A 20335-nucleotide genomic window follows, 5' to 3' on the forward strand; every position below is an offset into this window, starting at 1 on the left:
GAAAGACTCCCGCTGTGCAGGATCATGTCCCGACTGAGAGATTGTCACTGAGGCTGGCTCCCTGAGTTTAGACCGGATCTGACTCTCAGAGAAAATCCAGGGTAACTCCAAGAGCTTTAACAAAAAACACCCGTGTGGATATGCTGCCTCCTATAATATTTTGCATTTTCATAACACCTTTCATCCTGAAATGCCTTGCAAGCTTTAAGGATGTTTTACAGTGCAATCCCTTTGGTCATACACTAGCAATCGTACAGATATCCTGGGAGCATAGGCTTTTCTAAGCAGGCCACCTTGCCTTCCTCCACCTTCCACTAGAGCCCTGTTTAACCAGCTTGGGCAAGTGACTTCCCTTCTCTGTTCCTCCATTTCCCCATCTGTAAAATGGGAATAAGGATACTGATCTCCTTTGTAAAGCGCTTTGACATCTGCTAATGAAAAGCGCTATACGAGAGCTGGGTATTATTATTACTATCATCCAAAGATGCCAGATGTCCTCTGAGACATCTAGAAATTTAAGGTAGTGCTTTACCCCAAATGCTCTTTGCCTACCCTGGAAACACAACCATCTCTGGGGTGCAACATAGCAGTGGTTCAACAGTGTACTGCAACAGAGCAGGGCAGGGAGTATAGAACGCCATGTACGAATCACAGAGATTGGGTAGCAACTTTAAATGATCTAATCCATCCTCCACTTCTAAGTGTCTCAACTACCGATTCTATTTAGGTTGTATTATCCCACTCATTGCTCTGGTATCTGAGTGCTCTTCCAGTCCAAGGAATCTTGCTGTCTAGGCAGTTTTTCTTGTGATTCTGCTTCCATTTTCCTGCTCTTACTTTCATGCGGTTACTTCTAGTTGCATTATTCTCTGCTGCCTTGCACCTTGCACTGTTCTTTACACCTGTGCAAAGGGCCAAGGGAATACCACTGAAAACGAGGGAACCTTAATTATCGATGGAAATTGAAGAGTGTTTAAGCACTGGGATAAATATGGTAATTGCCAGGGATGTGTTGGATGTAGCTCTTGGGAACTTTCCTCTCCCACTTGAAGATTCAGACAACAAAGCTGAAGGCAGGGCTGGGGTGATGTCCCCGTCTCTGATGGAGTCACCCTCATCTTTGGATCCTGCTAACCCATCCCTGCCTGGTACTCATAAGAGCACATTTATTCTGCCTTTAGAATGGGCCAGATTGCATCACACAACAGCTATTTTCCCAGGGTTGGATCCTCCTAACCTACTACAAGGGCAATGGACAGAGGGACGTTGGCTATTATCCTTCCCAAATACACTTAATGGGATTCTCTGCCACTCCAAGCCTAGCCTGGAGTCTCAGAAACTCCCCATGGAAAAAAAAATCAAATGATCCATCTGGGCCGGGGGCCCCGGGCTCCTTGTTAGCTGAGCAGCAGTTCTCGACTGGGGATCAGTGTGTGAGCTAATTTAGCTTTTCCGGCCACAGGTGTCCCTGCAGCTGTATCGCCCGGTGGCCCATACCAGTGCGGGTCACTGACTCCACCAAGGATATATGTTGAAGGTTCAAGAGGGGATTAAAATAGAACCCATGTTGCTGAGTGAGGTTAGGGCCCTGGTAATATTGTGACTTATTGGACGTAGGGAAAGGCTTTGATTTCTTGGTGCTCTTGCTACACTTGTACAGCACAGGCAGGGTTAGGGGCACTTCTCCCTACATGCTGGCTTGGTAATGTGCTTCGCGGGAGACTTCAGGCTCCCATGGTCACTGAGCCAGAGGGGAGGATTAGGGGGAGGTTGGGATGTAAAACATGACAGACCGGGATTGGACAGAGATGAGAGAGCTCCCCTCATTGCATCTAATGAACACCCTTTGGATGGGTAATAGCATTTGGTCGCTGCTGCCATGTAGGTTTAAGGCTTTGTATCCTGGTCCCCATAAGGCAGCCAGTCCCCATTTCTGACGAACGCTTGGAAAAAAATGACCTATGTTATTAAGGCCTGATCGACAGTTCGCTGAAATAGTGGAAAGGCTCCCATTGGTTTGAATGGGCTTTGGAGGAAGTCCTTAGTCTTCAGAACCAAGGAAGCAGTGGGTTTTCAGGACAGCTGATCGGAAATTGGAAATGTCCATTCATTTGTTTTCATTCCGAATTGGACCAACCCCCCCCCCCCCAATTTTTCCCACAAAATGAAAATTCTGAAAAAAATTCAGTTTGAAACTATCAAAACATTTTGTTTTGTTAACATTGAACTGTTTTGTGGCAGTTGTGTTGAAACGTTATATTACAATATACAATATTTATGTATATTTGTAATATATAGCTCTAGTATAGTATCAACATTTTAATTTTAATAGAATATCAAAGCAGAAACAAAATAAATGGAGACAAATTGAATTGAAACAAGGTAAAGTTGGAATGATGCATTTAACATTTTTCCCGCCAAAAATTTAATTACCACCGATGCATTCCTGCAAAACATTTCCGTTCCGATGACGTGGCACTTTCCGATGGAAAACTGTTCTCTCAAAAATTTTCCAACCAACTCGAGTTTCCAGTAATGGTCCTTTGAGGCCGACAGCAACCTCTTTGGCTTTGACCTGTCACTTGAGGTCCCTACTGCAACCGGATTCACTGCTCTCTCATCCTCCACCGGGAGAAATTTCTGCATTACACACCCCACTGGCAGGCTGTGCACAGCCCCACAGTTTAGAGAATGCTGGGCTTTGATGAGAAAACTCCATGTAGTTCAGATTCTTAGCTTCCACCTTACCAATTATCTCTCAAGAGGCCGTAAATCCCTCCAACAATGTATTTGCCAATTGATGACAATATGCCACTGAGGAAGATGGGAATGGGGGATGGGAAGGGCCACTCTAAAAGGCTACTAGTCAATTTCTGCATGTGGCACATGGCATCCGTCTTGTTCAATGATATTCCCGCCAGAGGCTCTTTACCTCTTGCACAGCACAGATGGCTTTTAGAGCGCCGGAAAGGCAGCGATCAGCCTCGTATCTTTGCTGTGTGTGTGTGTGTGTGTGTGTGTGTGTGAAATGAAGAAGCCCATTTACGTACATTACCAAGTGTAAAAATAGCAGCTGAAAAAGTATTTTTCAAGTATTTTTCTTTGGTGGCCTTGTCTGTGACTTCTCAGCGCCTGGCAGCATCTTACTTTGTTTTCCCTTCCATTCCATAAACCCTCCTGCTCGTGAGCCAGGCAGCCAGATCCAAAAATATGGGTACATAAGCTTTGCAAGGCCATTGAGCCATCAAGTCGGGTATCCTGCCTCTGGCTGTGGCCAAGCACTGATGCTTTGGAGGAAGGAGGACATCCTCTATCATGTGGCTACAATTGGGAAGGCAGGGTTGGAGCAAATACTTGTCTAGCCCTTGACTGAGGTGAATAAACCTCTCCTGTCAAGGTTTAGAAACTGTTTGGTGTTTCCTGGGCTCATGCTGAGAGCAGCGGCTGATAATTAAAGTAGCTGAGAGACAACCACTGCAGCCAAAGTCACCTTTGGCGCTCAACAGAGAGTGTTGTGTTAACGTGCTATTAGCGTATTCATTTTCTAGGGCTGGACCAACAACTCAGGGGAGGCAGGGAATACGAACCTGTCCTAGCTGGCATCCCGCTCCAAACATTGCAGGGGCGAGTCTGATGGACTCTGGTCATGTCCAGGGAGCACTGAGTCACCACTCATGGGACAGCCATGTTCCAGAGGCCTGTTCTCAAAGGGCATAGAGGCCAGTCCTCTTCCTATGGGGCTTTTCATTAACAGTCTTTGTTCCCTCCTCTTTGGGGTTGAGCAGCAGGAAGAGAGCAACTCTGGGCCTAGTGGTGGTGAAATCAGGAAGCCTATTGCCACTCGGTCGCTGGTTCGAGTCCCACACAGGTCTGTAGTGACTGCCAGATGGCTGTTGAGTGGCCAATGTGAAATCAATCTCATGGATCTCAATCCGGATCCTGCTGGACAGGTGTCCGTGTTGTCAAACTCTCCATCGGCGTCAGCAATAGCTGAGGTCAGGAACTGAATGGGCCATGGAGACTGAGCATCTCACCCATTCCGAGAGGCCAGGGTCGAGGCACGTTGGAGTGGGCAGTGTGATGAGAGCTGTACTGGCACCGGATAAATGGAGGGTTTCGTTTTCAGGGCCTGAAAAGAAACCGTGCATGCACTAAACTCCCCCTAAACCAAACCTCTTTCAAACAAGATAACTGTCCATGAAAACACTGTGGGGATGAGCCAAAGGCGTATACAGGGATGCTGCTTCTCCTCTCTGGTGTGCCTCAGGGAATAGCTGAAATGCAATAGGTCTGTGGGGTTCACATCAGACAGGGAAGAGGCACCTCTCATTGTCACGCGTAGCTGGAACTCTCTGTGGATCCAGGGAGCTGAGACACCGGGCAAGAATTTTCTGCCTTAGGATAACCATAAATCCTTAAATATCCTGTTTTTGTTGCAAGAAGAGGTGTATTCGGAAGTTTCCAGACAGGGTCGGCTAATCCGCATTCTGGATGGTGGGCTCTCTTTCTGATTCGTGGGCGAAAGGGTGCATGCGTGTGTGGGGGGTAAGTAATTTCTTTGAGGAGTATGCATTTTTCTATCCCCTCTGACTCCAGAGTCAGCTTTTGACTAACAAGCCACAAGGATCACAGCAGACCTGTGTAGCACAAGGAAGGGGAATAAATCTGGGTCTAAAACCCAGTGATGTATGTACCTCCTGACTAAGGTGTGGATTCCAGGTGGGGATAATGTGACCAGAGGTCCTGATTTTATAGGGACAGTCCTGATATTCAGGGCTTTGTCTTATATAGGTGCCTATTGCCCCCCACACCCTGTCCCGATTTTTCACACTTGCTATCTGGTCACCCTAAGTGGAGAATCAGGCAGGGCCTGGGTGAGTCTCATATCAGCCATAGAACGTTATAGATCCGGTCAGCCAGTCTGGTTTTCCCTGGCAGTGCAGGACTGTTCCCTACAGACCGGGCCTCGGGGGCCTGTCTAGTCTAACTTTAAATGACTCTGCAAAGGGGGTTTCTCCCCTTTCCTTGGGCGACCATCCTGCAGCCTAATAAGGTCTTGCTGTCAGGAAGCTTTTGCTGTTAATTCAGAAAAAGGAGGCTCCTTTGCCTCCCCTTCCCTTCTGTGCTTTAACCTTCCCTTCCTCCCTTCCCTCCTGACTCCCTAGACTAGAAGACCAGAGCTATTCGGCAAATGTTCACTAGAGGGCGCAGGGATTTTAGTCTATAAGCAGGAAGGGATGCGTTTGCGAAGGAGAGACCTGTTGGGACTGAATCCCCCTTGCAACCGGGAAGCCGCTCCATTGCATTGGAGCGTTCTTGGGGAGTTGGAAAGGGGGCCAGGCCAGACCAGGGAGGGGAATGTACAGAAGAACACATTGGCAAGTGGGATTATTTAGTTTTGAGAGAAGAGGCTTGAGGGGGGACGGAGATGAAGTATTTTAAGGAGCCAGGGTGGTTGGTTACAGAGGTCTAAGCGGGAGCTGTTCGAGGCGTAGGTGTGAATACTGAGTCTAAACGCATTGGAGGTGAGCCCATGATAAATCTCAGTGCAAGTGAATCCTGATATACCCAGGGTTAGGGAGCGGCTGGGCCAGCCAGCCAAACTTCCTTGGAGCTAGGAGGTGCTGGGTACGGGCCATCTTGTACAACAGGGAACAGACCCTAGTTGGCAGCAAGACGGGCTAGACAAGACTCAGCGGGTCTATCCTGGCTCTAGCTGCTGGGAGACAAAGAGGCGACATACGTAAGAAGAGAGCGGTAGGCGGGGGAGGTGGGCTTCCAGTTCTGACAATGGAGCAACTCTCTGAGCGTCAGAGTAGCCACCTACCCTCTCCTCAGAGTTGGGAAGGGATCCCTAGACTAAGCCTCCCTATCTCTTTGGCAGGTGATGGGTGGCGGGGTGTTTGCGCGGGGGCGGGGTGTATTTTTGTGTTTTTTTGTTTTTTTTTTCATTTTCTGGCACAAATCGCTTTTAGAGCCCCAGGAATTTGCACAGCTCTCGGGGCTCAATGACAACATCAGTCCCTCTTCTCCAGGCGCTTGGGGCTGTGCTCTGGGAGCAGAGGATCCCACAGCTGCCTCTTGCCAGGTTACCTTCCTCTGAAGCAGCTGGCGCTGGCCACTGTCAGAGACGGGATACTGGGCTAGACGGACCTTGGATCTGAGCCAGTCTGGCCATCCCTATGTTCCGGCATTCACACCTCTCTTATTGCCCAGTGTGCTTTCGGGTCTGGGGGTGCCTTCCCCTGCACCAGGCATCCAGTTCTACCTAGCTTGCTTCTTATACAGACAGACGTCCCTGGGGCACTGGAGAGAACGCCTTGCATATTGGCTGCTTAGTGAGTTGCCATGACCGTAGTTGATTGGGGGTGGGGGGTATTGTGTATGCAAGAGAATAGGTACAGCATGGACAGTGGTCGGGGTAGCTTCCCTCATCCACTACCCCACCAATGTGCCTCGAACCTACCCTGTAGGTGTGCGGGGAGTTGTCTCTATAATCCATTGGTCTGCTTGCCAGGGTGGCTAACGAAGGTACCAGTGAGTCTGTTTTTGTGCTGCGCCCTATCTTATGGTACACGGGCCACGGACCAATGGAACATGGGAAGGACTCGCAGCAGTGTCGCTCCGCGTCGCTAGCCAGCCTGCCGGTGGTGGTGAAATAGAAGGGATCCCTTGAAGGGCTAGGGTTTGAAAAGTACTTTTGGCGGCTGTAGGACGGAGGCAGCTATACAAATAGCCATCTTCCGCAATAGTGCTGAGCGCTCTGGACGGCACTCTTCGCCTTCAAAGGGACATTAACCCTCCCACCGCGCCGCACAACCATGATCACTTGCAGCTTCACGATGACCCCCAGGGTAGAACTGGGGGTTCCTGCTCCAAAGCACATGCTCCCTGCAGGAGAATCATGCATCCACAGGCACAGTAAGGGGACTATGGCACACAGCTCAGCAGTCCTGAGCAATCAGCAGTCCTGATTCCACCCAGGAAAGGGCAGTGGTGTGCAGTAACACACACACACTGTTGTGGTTTATTGCTTGCACACCAGTAGCAACTAGAGGCCCCAGCTGAGATCAGGGTTCCATTGTGCTGGGGGCTGCACAAAGACAGGGTAAGAGACAGTCCCAGCTTTGAAGAGGTTAAAATCTAAATAGGCAAAACAGGAGAAAAAGGTGGTAGGAAGGAAGTGTCATTATCCCCATTTTACAGATGGGGAATGGAGGCACAGAGAGATTAAGTGACTTGCCTACAGTCACACAAGAAGTCTGTGGTGGAGCAGGGACTTGAACCCAGGTGTCCGGAGTCCCAGTCTGGAGCCTGAACCCCAGCTCATTCAATGCCGTATCAGTCCCGTGTTTCAGATGGGGGAAAACTGAGGCACGGGGAAGGTTAAATGTTTTGTCCGAGCTCTCGTAAAGCATCAGTGTCAGAATCAGGGACTGATTCTAGGGGAGTTGCTTGTATGCAACAGCTGGAGATTTGGGTTCAGAAGTTCCTGATGCCCAGGCCCGTGCTGCTGGGCCATATCCCGCTTTACCAAATCTACTCTCCCTCAACACAACATCACGAAGAACCAAGATCGCTTGAGCTTCTTTCAAGAGAAGGAGCCTGGGGGTTGAACCTTTGGCATCTGCCAGGCCACCCTTGTCACTGGTTGTTCTCCCTGGGGGTTCCTTCAGCAGCTCTAGCAATTTGTCTGCGGTACCAGGCGGGGAAGGCAGAAATACACCCCTCTTTCCCCTTCTGCATTATGGTGGCAGAGGTTTCCACCGCGCAGTAGCGCCTGGGCTCCGAGTGCCAACAATCACTAAGAGACGCCAACATTTCTGCACCTGGCGCCGTATCAAAGCCCGATGTCCCGGTCACGGCCACCAGGGAAATGTCTCTTTCCCAGCTACTGGAACCGGCCTACGCTTGTTTATTTCTTTTCCCTCCCTGCTTGCCCTGGCCCAGGTGGATCTTGGAGGAGCATGAACGGGGGGAGGCCTCGTCTTCGTTTGGTGCAGCCCGGGCATTCGGGGATCTCGGGGGGGGGGGGGGGGGGAGCTTGGCGGCTGGGCTTGGCGGGGCTGCTGTGTTGTCAGGTTTACTAGCTATGGTTTTTAGAAATGTGTCTTACCCACCCACACACGTCTCTTTCCAGGGCTTAAAAATAGACTAAGCCAAAGTGCCATGGGCCAGGCAGGCTCCACGCTCCAGAAAGCAGGACAAGATCAATCCATTTCTCTTGCCCTTTTCGGCTCTTTCTCATCCCCCTGTCTGCTTTTCCTCCTCCCCCGCCGGCTCTTGGCTGGAGAATATTTTTTATTAACAGCCACAAAGCCTGCTGGCCCCGTGGGCTCTTCCTTCATTTCTTTCTTTGCTCCTAGCGAAAAGCCCCTCTTATCGCCCAGCGCGCTGCGTGAAGGTCAGTACGTGTAGGGACTGGAGCACTTTATGAACCAGCGATTGTTGAGTCTCCAGGGCCAGGCTTTAAAGGGCCAGGGGTGTTATTTCACCAAACAAACTCCAGCGAGCGACGCCGAGCATTAGCAATGCAGGGTCACGGCCAGGAAAATGTTACCTTTCCCTTCCAGTGCTGACTGCGGGGGAAATTCTCACATTTACAGCTTGAAAGGTTACGTTCGTGGAGGGGCTTTGGCTGGGGTTTTTCTTTTTTTAAATTTGATAAAATGGGGACCCGCCTCTCCCTTCCTCCCTCCCGGCAAGCCCTCTCATCTCCTCGGCAGGAGCTGGAGGAGGTTGCGCCGTCTCGTCTGACCTTTACCTTGGCGCACGCTTCCCTCTATGGGGGCTTGATTTTATTTTGTTTTCTCGGTTCCTGGAGGCCCGGAGCGTGGCAGCGTGGGTGAGAGTTAATAAAAAGTAAACAAACAGCGCTTTTCCACCCATGCACTCTGGGAGACGGGGCGGGGGGGTCAGAATGAAAGCGTGTGCTGTGGAGTTAGCCAACTGGGATTATAGCAGAGGGGAAGGGATGCGGGGAGAGAGCAGAGAACATTCCTTGCATTGCTGGGGTCCTCGCACAATAATACAGGCCCTGTAGCAGAAGGGGGAGCAGGCTCAATTGCAGAGTTTAGAAGAATGCTGTCTGTTGACATAGACTTTCCTCTCTCTCTCACTGGTTTGTTATTGTAGGGTTGTTCACATGCTGCTTTGTTATTGTAGGGTCACTCCTGAGCGCTGAGGCTTGGCATACTAGTTGGTGATTGTAGGGTTGCCCATGTGCTGGTTTATTGTTGGAGGGTCTTTCGCGAGCTGTGGAATTGGACACTGGACTGGGTTGTCTTCCTGGCTCTGCCACTGACCTACTCAGTGACCTTGGGGAAGTCATTTTCCCTCCCACCCTTTGCCGACTTGCTTATTTAGACTGTGAGCATTCTGGGGCCGGGATCTTGTAATACTGCTTGTCTGCACAACATCTAGCATAATGTGATCCTTGCTCTCCACTGGTGCCCTTAGACACCATTTAACGCAAGCAATACTTGGCTATTAGGGAAGGCTGGAAGACCTTGGGTTCATCTCTGTCTATGTATGGTTTGTATTGCAGGTATTCTCCAAAATCTTCAGCCACGAAGCTCTGGAGAGTTACCTCCCGAAGATCCAGCTGGTGATCCAGGATACTCTCCGGATGTGGAGCAGCACCCCGGAGCCCATCAACGTCTATTACGAGGCGCAGAAGCTCACCTTCCGCATGGCCATCCGTGTCCTGCTGGGCTTCTGCATCTCTGATGAGGAGCTCACCCGACTCTTCGAGGTCTACCAGCAGTTTGTGGAGAACGTCTTCTCGCTGCCCGTGGATCTGCCCTTCAGTGGCTACAGGCGGGTAAGGGGCTCCTCTAGCACTGCGTATGGCCATGACATTGAGCTAGCGACACTGAGCATCGCTTGGAAGGATGGTCTAGTGGATCTGGCACTGAAGTGGTACTCAGGAGACCTGGGTTGAATTCCTGGCTCTGCCACAGGCTTCCTATGTGCCCCTGGGCAAGTCACTGTGCCTCAGTTCCCCATCTGTAAATGGGGGATAATAGCCCCCATCACACAGGGGTGTCAAGAATAAAATCTATTAATGATTGGGAGGCACTCAGATACTGCAGTGATGAGGGCCACACTTAGATGGTGGAGGTGGGAAGAAACCAGAAATTTCTGGCCTTGAAGGAGAAGGCAGTGAGGTCCAGTGGGCAGGGGCCTGAGATCCTATGCTTGGCTTTCCTTGTTAATCTATATATTACGCTAGCGCCTAGGAATGCCAATCAAGGTTCCCTTGTGCTAGGAGCTGTACAGCTCAATATAAAGGAGGATAAGGTGGTGGCTTTTCTGGTTATTTTGACGGGTGACTTTGCCATTATTGTCCGAGTGCATGTCCTTTGACCTCGCTCTGCCCCGCCTTTTCCCCTGTGGAAAAGGGATAGAACGGATCCATCAACTGAAAAAAATGGCCTTTTCCTAATTTCTAGCTTCTTCCCAGTCTTTGAATGAAACACTGAGGGGGAAAAAAATCGGTTTTCAAAAACTAAAGCCCAGAAACTTTAGAAAGCAATGAAAATTCTTCATTTTTCTCGAAATTCATTGCAATAGTTCTCATTTTCCGACCTGCCCTAAACTTGGGGATACAGACGTCAACCTGCCTTTTAAAGCACTTTTCAGATTCTCTGCAGAAAAAACACTAGATAAGAGCACAGCGCCATTGCAAAGCTTAGACTCTTTCAGTGAGAGAGCTAGTTTGGGAATTCGATTGGGTTCTTGGGAAGAGAACTCCTTCAGAGGAATTGGATACATTCCTTTGAGGTAAAGTTTCCTAAAGATTTGTGGGACAAGGAGTGGGGAGAGAGGGGGGGCAAACATTGGGGATAATTGTTGTGGCTCTCACTTTAAAACACAACCTTCGTACGGTGGTGCCAGTTAGACTTTTGTGGAATCTTGCATATTTGGGGCCTTCGTCTGCACTGGGGTAAATCTGGAGTTATGCCACTCATGTCAAAGAGACTTTTGCCCAGGACTGATTTTTCTAGGATTTTCTAGGATGAGCAACTTCCAACAGTTGTCTTTAAAAAAAAACAAATAAACCTTCCTCAGAAATGTTTCCTCCCCAAATGCAAGATCCAGCCCTGCAAAAGTGGCAGGTTTTCTGTATCTAGTGATGCTGCGGCATTGAAGTCTGACATTTCATTGGAATCGTGGTAACTAAGGCACCTGCTTTATAGGCGAGGAGGTTACAAGAAACAGTCCCAGTATTTTTTTTTAAGACTCTCTAGCATTCCCCAAATAGCTAGTTTGTGTGTCATGTGGCGCATTCAGAGCTCAGGCTGGTTGGGGGGTACAATAAGGATTTGATTGGCATAACCTTGTCTGCAATAGAGAATTGTATTGTTCTAAGAGCTGTTTGTTCCTTCCAGCATGCTTGTAAAACAATTTGTGTCCATGCATACAAGTGGTTTGAACTGGGTACGTACATGCCTAGTACTTGTCTGCAACAGGGTATTCCTATGCCAAATACAGGCCTTCTTTCAACAGATCCTGCCCCTAGATAGTAACAATGTGGATACAAGTCATAGACCTAGTCTGACCTCTTGCATAGCACAGGGTATAGGGCTTCCATGAATTAATTCCTCTTTGAATTAGCGCATAGGTCACTGGTGGAACAGCACAAACGGTTCCAAAATACGCCTCTTGCTATGTCACGATGCACCATTGGCCTTTAGAAGTCTCCCAGAAGCCACGCTGGCAATAGATCCCCAGCGGGCTTTACAACTCAGTTCTAGCATGGAACAGGGACGTACCTGGCAGTGGTTCTGGACCAGGTTAGCCTGGCTAACGTGGGCACGATGAGCCATTTGTGTTTGCATTGGTTCTAGCCCACTGGGCCAGCTGCCAATAGTCCAATCTCTAGCGCTGACGCTACCCATGAGTTTGGAATGACCCATGCAGCTTCCATCCGTGGTGCGTAACGCAGCCATTCCCAGATTTTTGTCAGTAAAGGTTTTCCGTCCCACTGTCCATCTATATTTCTCCCTCTGGTGACTGACTAATTGTGGGCCAATCAAACACTCATTTAGCGTTATGCCAACTCCTCGGGGAGCCCCAGAGCTGAGGAACCGTTGTGATGCCGTGGCTGCTGAGTGGCTATTTCATGGACCGACGGCTTGCTGTTTTGCAGGGGATCCGAGCTCGGGAGATTTTGCAGAAGGGGCTGGAGAAAGCCATTCGGGAGAAGCTGCAGAACACGCAGGGCAAGGACTATTCCGATGCCCTGGACATCCTGATAGAAAGCGGCAAGGAGCACGGCAAAGAGCTGACCATGCTGGAGCTGAAGGTAAGAGCAGGGTCTTAGAATCATAGACTATCAGGGTTGGAAGGGACCTCAGGAGGTATCTAGTCCAACCCCCTGCTCAAAGCAGGACTAATCCCCGGGGAAGCTCAGCCTTGGGTCAATTCCTCCCGTAAGTCACCATTGGTCCGGTTTCCTCCTTCACTCTGCCCAGTCTCCCACGGCTGTGCCCATCCCACAAAACTCCATGTGATCGGCGGGTAGCTTCTGCTCCAGAACAGCACCGGCTGGGATCAGCGAGGGGCAGAATGGCAGCAGCAGAGCTGTGCGGAGGCTCAGGGCTGGATTAATGAAGGGTGCTGAAGGGCCGGGTTGAGGGGCCTTGGCAGAGCTGGGGTGAGAATAGCAGGGATGGATTAGCAAAGCCATCTGCAAGCATTTGCACAGCACCTGCCTGGACTCTGTGTGGCTCAAACCCAGTGCCAGCAGACCCTTCTTTTTCCTAAGAGCTACATTTATGTGCAGATCCTGTCCAGGCTTTGGGGAAGATCCTTTCTGGGGAATATTATTATTACAGAGCGGCACTCTTTCTTTTCCAGCATTTAACGGACATTAACTCGTCCTCACAGTGCCACTGTGAGGCTGATCAGGATTATTATCCTCAATTGTACAGGTGGGGAAACTGAGGCACCGAGAGGGAAGAGAGTCTGTGTCTGGCCCAAGATTAGAACTTGGGCGTTCTTGGTGCCTAGGCCTGTGCTTGGACCACTAGCCTCACCCTACGCTCAGTTAATGACTGCCCAGGGTCCGTAAGCTACATCATAGGCCATCAGCTCCTTCTAGCCCATTGTTAACCCCCAGGAACACCCTGCACCCTATTTATTTCTGTTGGATTGAACATTGGCTCAAAACCAGTAAGTAGCTATAAATTGCAGGGCAGGCCATGCAGAGAGGGAGAGGAAAGAAATGCCACTGGAGAATCTTGGGGGTCCTTTCTGCTTCCCGTGACACGTAAACGAACTGAACGGGGATATTTTTGGCCAGGCAGCACATCATGTGGGGTGCCCTCTGCTCCCTTTGGAACGAAGTCTGTCCTTTTCCCTGAGTGCATGCTAAATCTGTGGGGGAGGGAGGTAAAGACCACATGAGAAAGAAGAACCCTAAGTAAGACAATGCTGGACAGGAGTGCTTTAGGGGTGGCGGTTGTTTGAAAACCTCCAGAGCCATCAGCCCACCGTCTGGCTGCAGCTGGCATGGAAAGGCTGCGTACAGACTGGAATGCTTTGCAAGGGGGCAGAGGCTTTGATACCGTGGGCACCAGTGCAAACCCATCCCAGGCCCTTGTTAGCAGTCTCAGGAGACAGGCCTAGGACTGACTGAGCCTACGGAGACCCAGGCTGCTCTCCAGGGGGCGGCACTGTGCAGGTCAGAAGTGGTGTAGGGCTTATTCATGGTGTAGATGGGTGTAAATCAGGAATAGCTCCAGTGAAGTCAATGGGCTGACCCTGGCGTAAGGGAGATCAGCGTCAGGCACTCTGTGTGCGGGACAGACATGCCTGAGGGATGTTGCTTGTTCCTTTCTCTCCGAGGGCAGATAGATAAGGGGGTGTTCGTATGCTGGTAAGTGCCAAGGGATACCCCCCTGAAGCTGCAATGCTGTCTTTGCGGGGAGGGGCTGCCTGTGTTCTCTCGCAGCTGGGGGGAGGAGGAAGCCAGCGGCAGCCCCGACAGGAGCTGTTGTTTTTCTTTTCCAAACTGGACTTTGCAAAGTTCCATCGGGGAGAAGGCAGGGCTGGGCCCAAGTCCCCTTCCAAAGCAGAGAGGGAATGTCTCCCTCCGGCTTAGTCAGCGGCTGGGAAAGAATTCCTGAAAGCTTAAGTGACTTGAGCAGGAGCCTTGGACCGAGCGACTGGTGAACGTGCTGTTCCCGAGTCGTCCTGTCTTGGCAGGAGGGGAGGGAAAGGCCCTTTCGCGAGCCGGGGTGGCAGCTTGCAGGAGGAGCTGGGACGATGCTCGACCGGGGGATTGGAAACGCGGCCAAGCCCATTACGTCGTGTGACAGGGAAGGAAGAAATGATCCGCCCCAGGCTGCTGCTGGCTGCCTCGTCCTCTCAGTTTGGCTGCCATGCTAACAGCTTGGGCTGGGGATCCAGGCTCTGCTGCCCCCAGCTCGCGGCTCTGTACAAGCTCCCTCAACCGCCTCTCGTCTTGATGATGGTGGGGTTTTTTTTCCATTGTGTGGCCTTCCTCTGGGGAGGATGAATTGTAACGTTCATGGAAGCGGGAGACTGAGCCAGGCACAGTGAGAGCTGGTTTTGTTGTGGTTTATTGGTAACCTCCTGTGGCAGCTAGAGGTCCCCCTCAGGGATCTGGGCCCCATTGTGCTAGGCTAAGTACACGCGCCCTGGAGAGAAGATCCCTGCCCTTAAGAGCGTACAAGCTAAGTACTGCGGGAGCTTCCTCCAACCGGTTCTCCTGACAGCGCTGCCAACGCCCTGCGGTTCTGCTCTGCGGCACCTCCCATGGGTTACCCCGTTGACGTGCAGCAGCCCTGAGGAAAGCTTTCCTGTTGTGCCAAATTGTATGTTGCAAATAAAATCTCTTTGGGTACCAGGCTGAGGCTAAACCAAACTCCTTCCAGCTGTGCCAGGTTCTAGCTTCTGCTAGTGGACGGCTGGGGCATGAACCCATTTTAGCATGTGCCCCATAGGAAGCACGTACTGCAGCAGCGTGATGCATGGGGCCGGGTACCTGAGGCTGTGACCTTCCCAGTGTATAACCCAGGGTTCCTTTTGGCCTTCAGGATGGCACCTTGGAGCTGATCTTCGCTGCCTACGCTACCACGGCCAGCGCCAGCACCTCTCTGATCATGCAGCTCCTGAAGCACCCCGGGGTCCTGGAGAAGCTTCGTGAAGAGCTCCGCAGCAAGGGCATCCTGCACAACGGCTGCATCTGTGAGGGCTCCCTCCGGCTGGACACCATCAGCAGTCTCCACTACCTGGACTGCGTGATCAAGGAGGTGCTACGTCTCTTCACCCCCATCTCCGGCGGGTACCGGACGGTGCTGCAGACCTTCGAGCTGGACGTGAGTACCACAGCCCAGGAGCTCTGACGTGTCTCGCGCACCTTCTCCCCCGAAAAGGGGCTTCAGAGTATTTTATAGAGACGCAGGCAGGAATCTCTGCACCTTCCCACTGGAATATAGCCACCTCTGGGGTGGAACCTGGCAGGTTTTATACCCGTGCAGGCCAATGTTACACAAGTGTAGGACAGGGGGCAAGATGTGCCAGATCCATTTTAAAGTATGGGGGAAGGGGTGTTAGGGAATAGGATATTTCTCCCGAGTGTCCTCCTGGCACTGGAGCTTGGCCAGATTTGACGTGAGCATAAGCACTAGGGCCTGGGTTTACATTTCAGCAGAAATGCAAGACCGCCCCTCCAATGGCACAGCACTACACAGGGGCATTGGCTGAGTATGGACTCAGAACGTAGGACTGGAAGGACCTCCTGGATCACTGAGTCCAGTCACTGCCATCGCAGGTCACCCCGTCATATCATCCCATTCATAAACTTCTCAAGCTCCATCTTAAAACCAGTTTGGTTGTTTGCCCCTCACCCCTGTTCTTATTCCGAGGCTGTTCCAGAACCTCCCTCCTCTGATGGTTAGAAACCTCCTTCGCATTTCCAGCCTCAGTTTACTCCTGGCCAGTTTATGCTCATTTGCTCTTGTGCCACCCTTGTCCTTTATTTTAAATAGCTCGTCACCCTCCTTGGTGTTTACCCTGCTGATGTCCTTAGAGAGAGCAATCAGATCCCCTCTCAGCCTAAATAAGCCCAGCTCTTTTAGTCTCTTCTTGGAAGACAGGCTCTCCAGTCCCCTGATCATCCTAGTAGCCCTTCTGTGCACTTCAAATTCCTCTTTCTTGAAGATGGGTGACCAGAACTGTGCACCATATTTCAGATGGTGTCTTACCAGTGCCTTGTTCAGTGGCATAAATACCTTGCCTGATGCATCCTAGGATCACATCTGTGGGTTTTTTTGTTTACAGTTGCATCACATTGGTGAGTCATAGTCATCCTGTGATCGACTAATACACCCAGATCTTTCTCCTCCTCTGTCGTTTCCAACTGATGAACCGCCCGGTTATAGTGGAAATTCTTGTTATTAGAGGGCCACTTTCTGCTGACTCACCTATGCTTGTATCCCCCTGGCTTTTCCCCCTCAGAGGTGTCTTATCCAATGACTGTTCTGGCTCAGACCTGCTTAGCTCATGAAATCAGACCAGATCTCACTCTTGCACTGGTGAAGTTGCGGTCTAGTGGATCCCCAACATTAACCCACAGAGGCTGCTGAGTCATCCAGGTAGAATGGCCTGACTCTGCAAGAACATCCGAACAGTCCCTTGATCAATGGAACATTACAAGATGTGCTACAATCAATGACAATATATATACATATATGTAGGAAGTATAATCTGTCTAACAAACTTGAATGTAAGTGAAAGGTTCTACCACATACAGGCTGGTGCAAAACTTCTGAAAGCTGGAAACTGATATATATATGTTGTATTTATGTTGCAACCAGGCCTGTAGGGATGTAGAACTATCCACCTGACAATTTGCGTGCTTATCAGTGAACATGTCTGAATGTTGGGGCATAACTCAAAAATGGTTGAATAGATTTTGCTCAAACTTCCAAACAAAGGGACCTAGAAACTACTCTATTTGACCAGATAGACCACAGGTCTGATCCCATAAATCTCCTTCCAAGCTAGTTCTTCCCTTTGTCACACCCAATCTAAATGAGAGGGTGTCCCAGCATGTTCTGCAAGGCACGTGAGCTGCCCTTGGTACAGCTCCCATCAGAGTCACTGGGGAATCTTGCATGTAGAAGGCTGCCTGTACCGGACGTGTCAAGGAAAGGTGCCTTGTAGTAGTCAATTGTAGAATAATCTGCCCATCGGGGAAGCTTAAAAAAGTCAGTAGTGGGTTGAGCTCCAACATGGACAATTCCACCCCCCCCCCCCCAAGGAGAGTTTTTCAGAAAGTTGTAAGGAAGTGAAAATCGGGTGGAAGAGTTATATAGAAAGTTCTCCCATAACCAGAACTATCCAGCAAACGTGGTAGTATAGTAATGCATTCCCAGCAGTGGAGGTCATAGAAACACCGGTGATCTAGAGACACAATATATCTGTCTTGGGGTTTTATACTGCCACCTGTCACCGTAGCATCTGAGCGTCTTCCACATAAAATCAATAGCAATAGTGAAGTCCCCAGTGGACTTTATGGAGTCTCTGCCTCTTCTCCCTTTTCAGAGTCAAAGCTTTGGTTGGGGTAGTTTTTTGGTGAGCGGGTAGGGGTTTGGAGTAGAAGGGGTGTTTGTACTGTGAATCTGACCTGTGGTAAAAGGCTTTCTCAGAGAAGAAAGTTTTTGCAATATATGAAATCTCCTTTTTAGGAGGAGATCAGGTGACCTCATGTCATGCAAAAGCATTTTCCCAATCGCATACAGGACATTTGTGTTTGTCTGCACGTTCACGCACGTTCCTGGGCTGACTTGTGCACCATGATATTACAGGGGTTGCACACAATAGCACAACTCTTGGGTGTGACTTGCAAGCCACTTAGCAATTTAGTCAGGATCTGGCCCGCAAAGAGGACAAATTAAAGTCATACCGCTGGCAGATCAGTGCAATTACTCTGGATTTACATTGGTGGAACTGAGATCGGAATCCAGCCCATCATTTGGCACCAGAACTTTCAGGTAGCCAAAGGGGAGAAAAGTTTGATATTCTAAAAGAGAAACATGTGGCCATCTCTGAAGCCAGAGATTGGGGTGTGACGGGGGAAAGGGGCAAAGGGCAGTTACAGATTTTTGGATGATAAGGATATTACTCATCATAATGGATGGAATTTTGTGCCAGCAAAAGAAAATCTTGAGACCCGTCAGTCACAGTAAACTCTGCTAATGGCATGATTTGAGGTTGAAACCTTTTCAAGTAAACAGGGGATGATAAATCACCCCTTTTTTTTTCTCATCAGTGCAGTCTCTGCACACCCATGCACTCACTCACACATGATGGGTGTGTGAAAATACGTGTGTATGTGAATAGGTGATGCTGTGAACTACTATACAGCTTATCTGGACACTGGCTTGGGGAGCTCTGAATAATGTGAGGGATAACAGCAGAGATGGGAGAAAAGTTTTCCCCTTTGCCATATGGTGGGCTAGACGGTGATGTCTGTTTCACCAGTTAAATCTAAAGCTTATGGAGTTACTCCAGTTTTAATAAAAGAGGGACACTGATTAAAGGAATGGCAGTGATTTCAATCTAGCTAGTTTTCAAAAATGAGTTAGAAGTAGTTTTATGTTCTACACTTGCCTCAGCCGCCCTCTGCCGTTCCTTGTGCTTTTACGGGCACCCCCCTTTTTTTTTCTTTTGCAAATTCACTCTCCTGTTCTTGGGAAAGACCCACACAAACACCAAGGGAGGCAAAGATTCTAATCCTGCAACCACTTGCACGCACACGAAAAGGTTGCACTGGCGGCGAAGTGCCTGCTGGGTTGGAGCCTAGTTGGACTCCACCAAGGACTCATCAGAACTGACTATTCACATTCACTAATGTACAAATTAGTATTTGCTTGTATTACGATAGTGCCTCCAGGTCCCAGCTGAGGTCAGTGCCCCATTACATCAGGTGCTGTACAGATACCCAGTGAAAGAGAGGAAGTCCCTGCCCCAAAGAGCTTGCAGTCTAAATAGACAAGTCTGATAAAGGAAGAGAGGGGAAACAGAAGCACAGAGAAATAAATGATTTGCCTGGGTCACCCAGCAGGAGAACTGCAGTGCTGGGAAGAGAACCCAGGTTTCTTGACTTCCAGTCCAGCATCCTACATACTAGATCACCCGGACTGAAAACACACTGGGAAAAATAAAGTTGTTCTGTCATTAAATTCTGGATATCTTGGATACCACATGTAACGATAGTAGGTAAAAATATTTCAGACAGAAGGACTTTCACAGTGACCGAAGTCCTTTTAAGCGTCTTTGTTCTGCATTTATACAGTGCTGAGTACAATTGGGTCTTGGCCCATAATTGGGGATTGTACACGCTACCACAATACAAATAAATAATTGATTCCCCAGTAGGTCAGAAAGAGAACCCCACAGTCCTACCCTAATCACAAGGCAGGGTGTTTCCCCGTTAATCCTTCAGTATATTCTATTCATGATCGCGGATCTCAAACAGAGTCCCCAGTATCGGCAGCGTCTCAGCTCACCCGCGCAGCGGCTTCGCCCAGCTCACGTGGTCTCGTTCTGTGGATGGCTACGTTACCGTTGATGCATTCTTGTTTTTCTCTCCCCTGTCTCCCTCTCTGTAGGGCTTTCAGATCCCCAAAGGCTGGAGCGTCATGTACAGCATCCGGGACACACACGACACCGCCCCAGTATTCAAGGACGTGGACGTCTTTGACCCTGACCGCTTCGGGCAAGACCGTACCGAAGACAAAGACGGCAGGTTCCACTACCTCCCCTTTGGCGGGGGCGTACGGACCTGTCTTGGCAAGCACCTGGCCAAGCTTTTCCTCAAGGCACTAGCCATTGAGCTGGCCAGCACGAGCCGATTCGAGCTAGCCACCAGGACTTTCCCTAGAATCACGCTGGTCCCTGTGGTCCACCCCGTCGATGGACTCAAGGTCAAATTCTTCGGACTGGATTCCAACCAGAACGAGATCCTGACGGAGACAGAAGCCATGCTGGGGGCGACAGTGTAAGCCGACTTTTCCTTCACCGGGGGAGGGCCAATGGGGGTGGGTGGGAAAAGGGACAGAACGAAAGGAGAAAACAGGAAAAGAAGCTTCTCCACAACACTAACCTTGCAGAACCTCCTGGTCGAGACTTTCTCCCACAGCAAAGCTGCCAAAATGATTGTTATTTCTGTGGGGAAAGTACAAGGAGATTGGCTGGTTTGGTTTTTTTGTTATGTTTTAAGAAGAATTTCAAACACTAGTAGAGCTGGGACTGCCTGACCATACACAGTATATAAATATATATATATATATATATA

The 20335-nt window shown here is 49.9% G+C and overlaps 1 protein-coding gene across 2 annotated transcripts in view; it reads left to right on the forward strand.

The window, feature by feature from the left end:
• Nucleotides 1-20042, forward strand: part of LOC135879325 (cytochrome P450 26B1) — a 31697-nt gene extending 11655 nt beyond the window's left edge. For both annotated transcript variants that reach the window (XM_065405273.1, XM_065405274.1), the window contains 4 exons: nt 9548-9823; nt 12155-12310; nt 15069-15350; nt 19650-20042. In XM_065405273.1, the coding sequence (XP_065261345.1) occupies nt 9548-9823; nt 12155-12310; nt 15069-15350; nt 19650-20042 (1107 nt within the window). The remainder of the gene's footprint in view (nt 1-9547; nt 9824-12154; nt 12311-15068; nt 15351-19649) is intronic.
• Nucleotides 20043-20335: the final 293 nt, after the last annotated feature.

This window comes from Emys orbicularis, chromosome 5, assembly GCF_028017835.1.
Source record: "Emys orbicularis isolate rEmyOrb1 chromosome 5, rEmyOrb1.hap1, whole genome shotgun sequence".
In the NCBI taxonomy this organism is placed as follows: Eukaryota; Metazoa; Chordata; order Testudines; family Emydidae; genus Emys; species Emys orbicularis.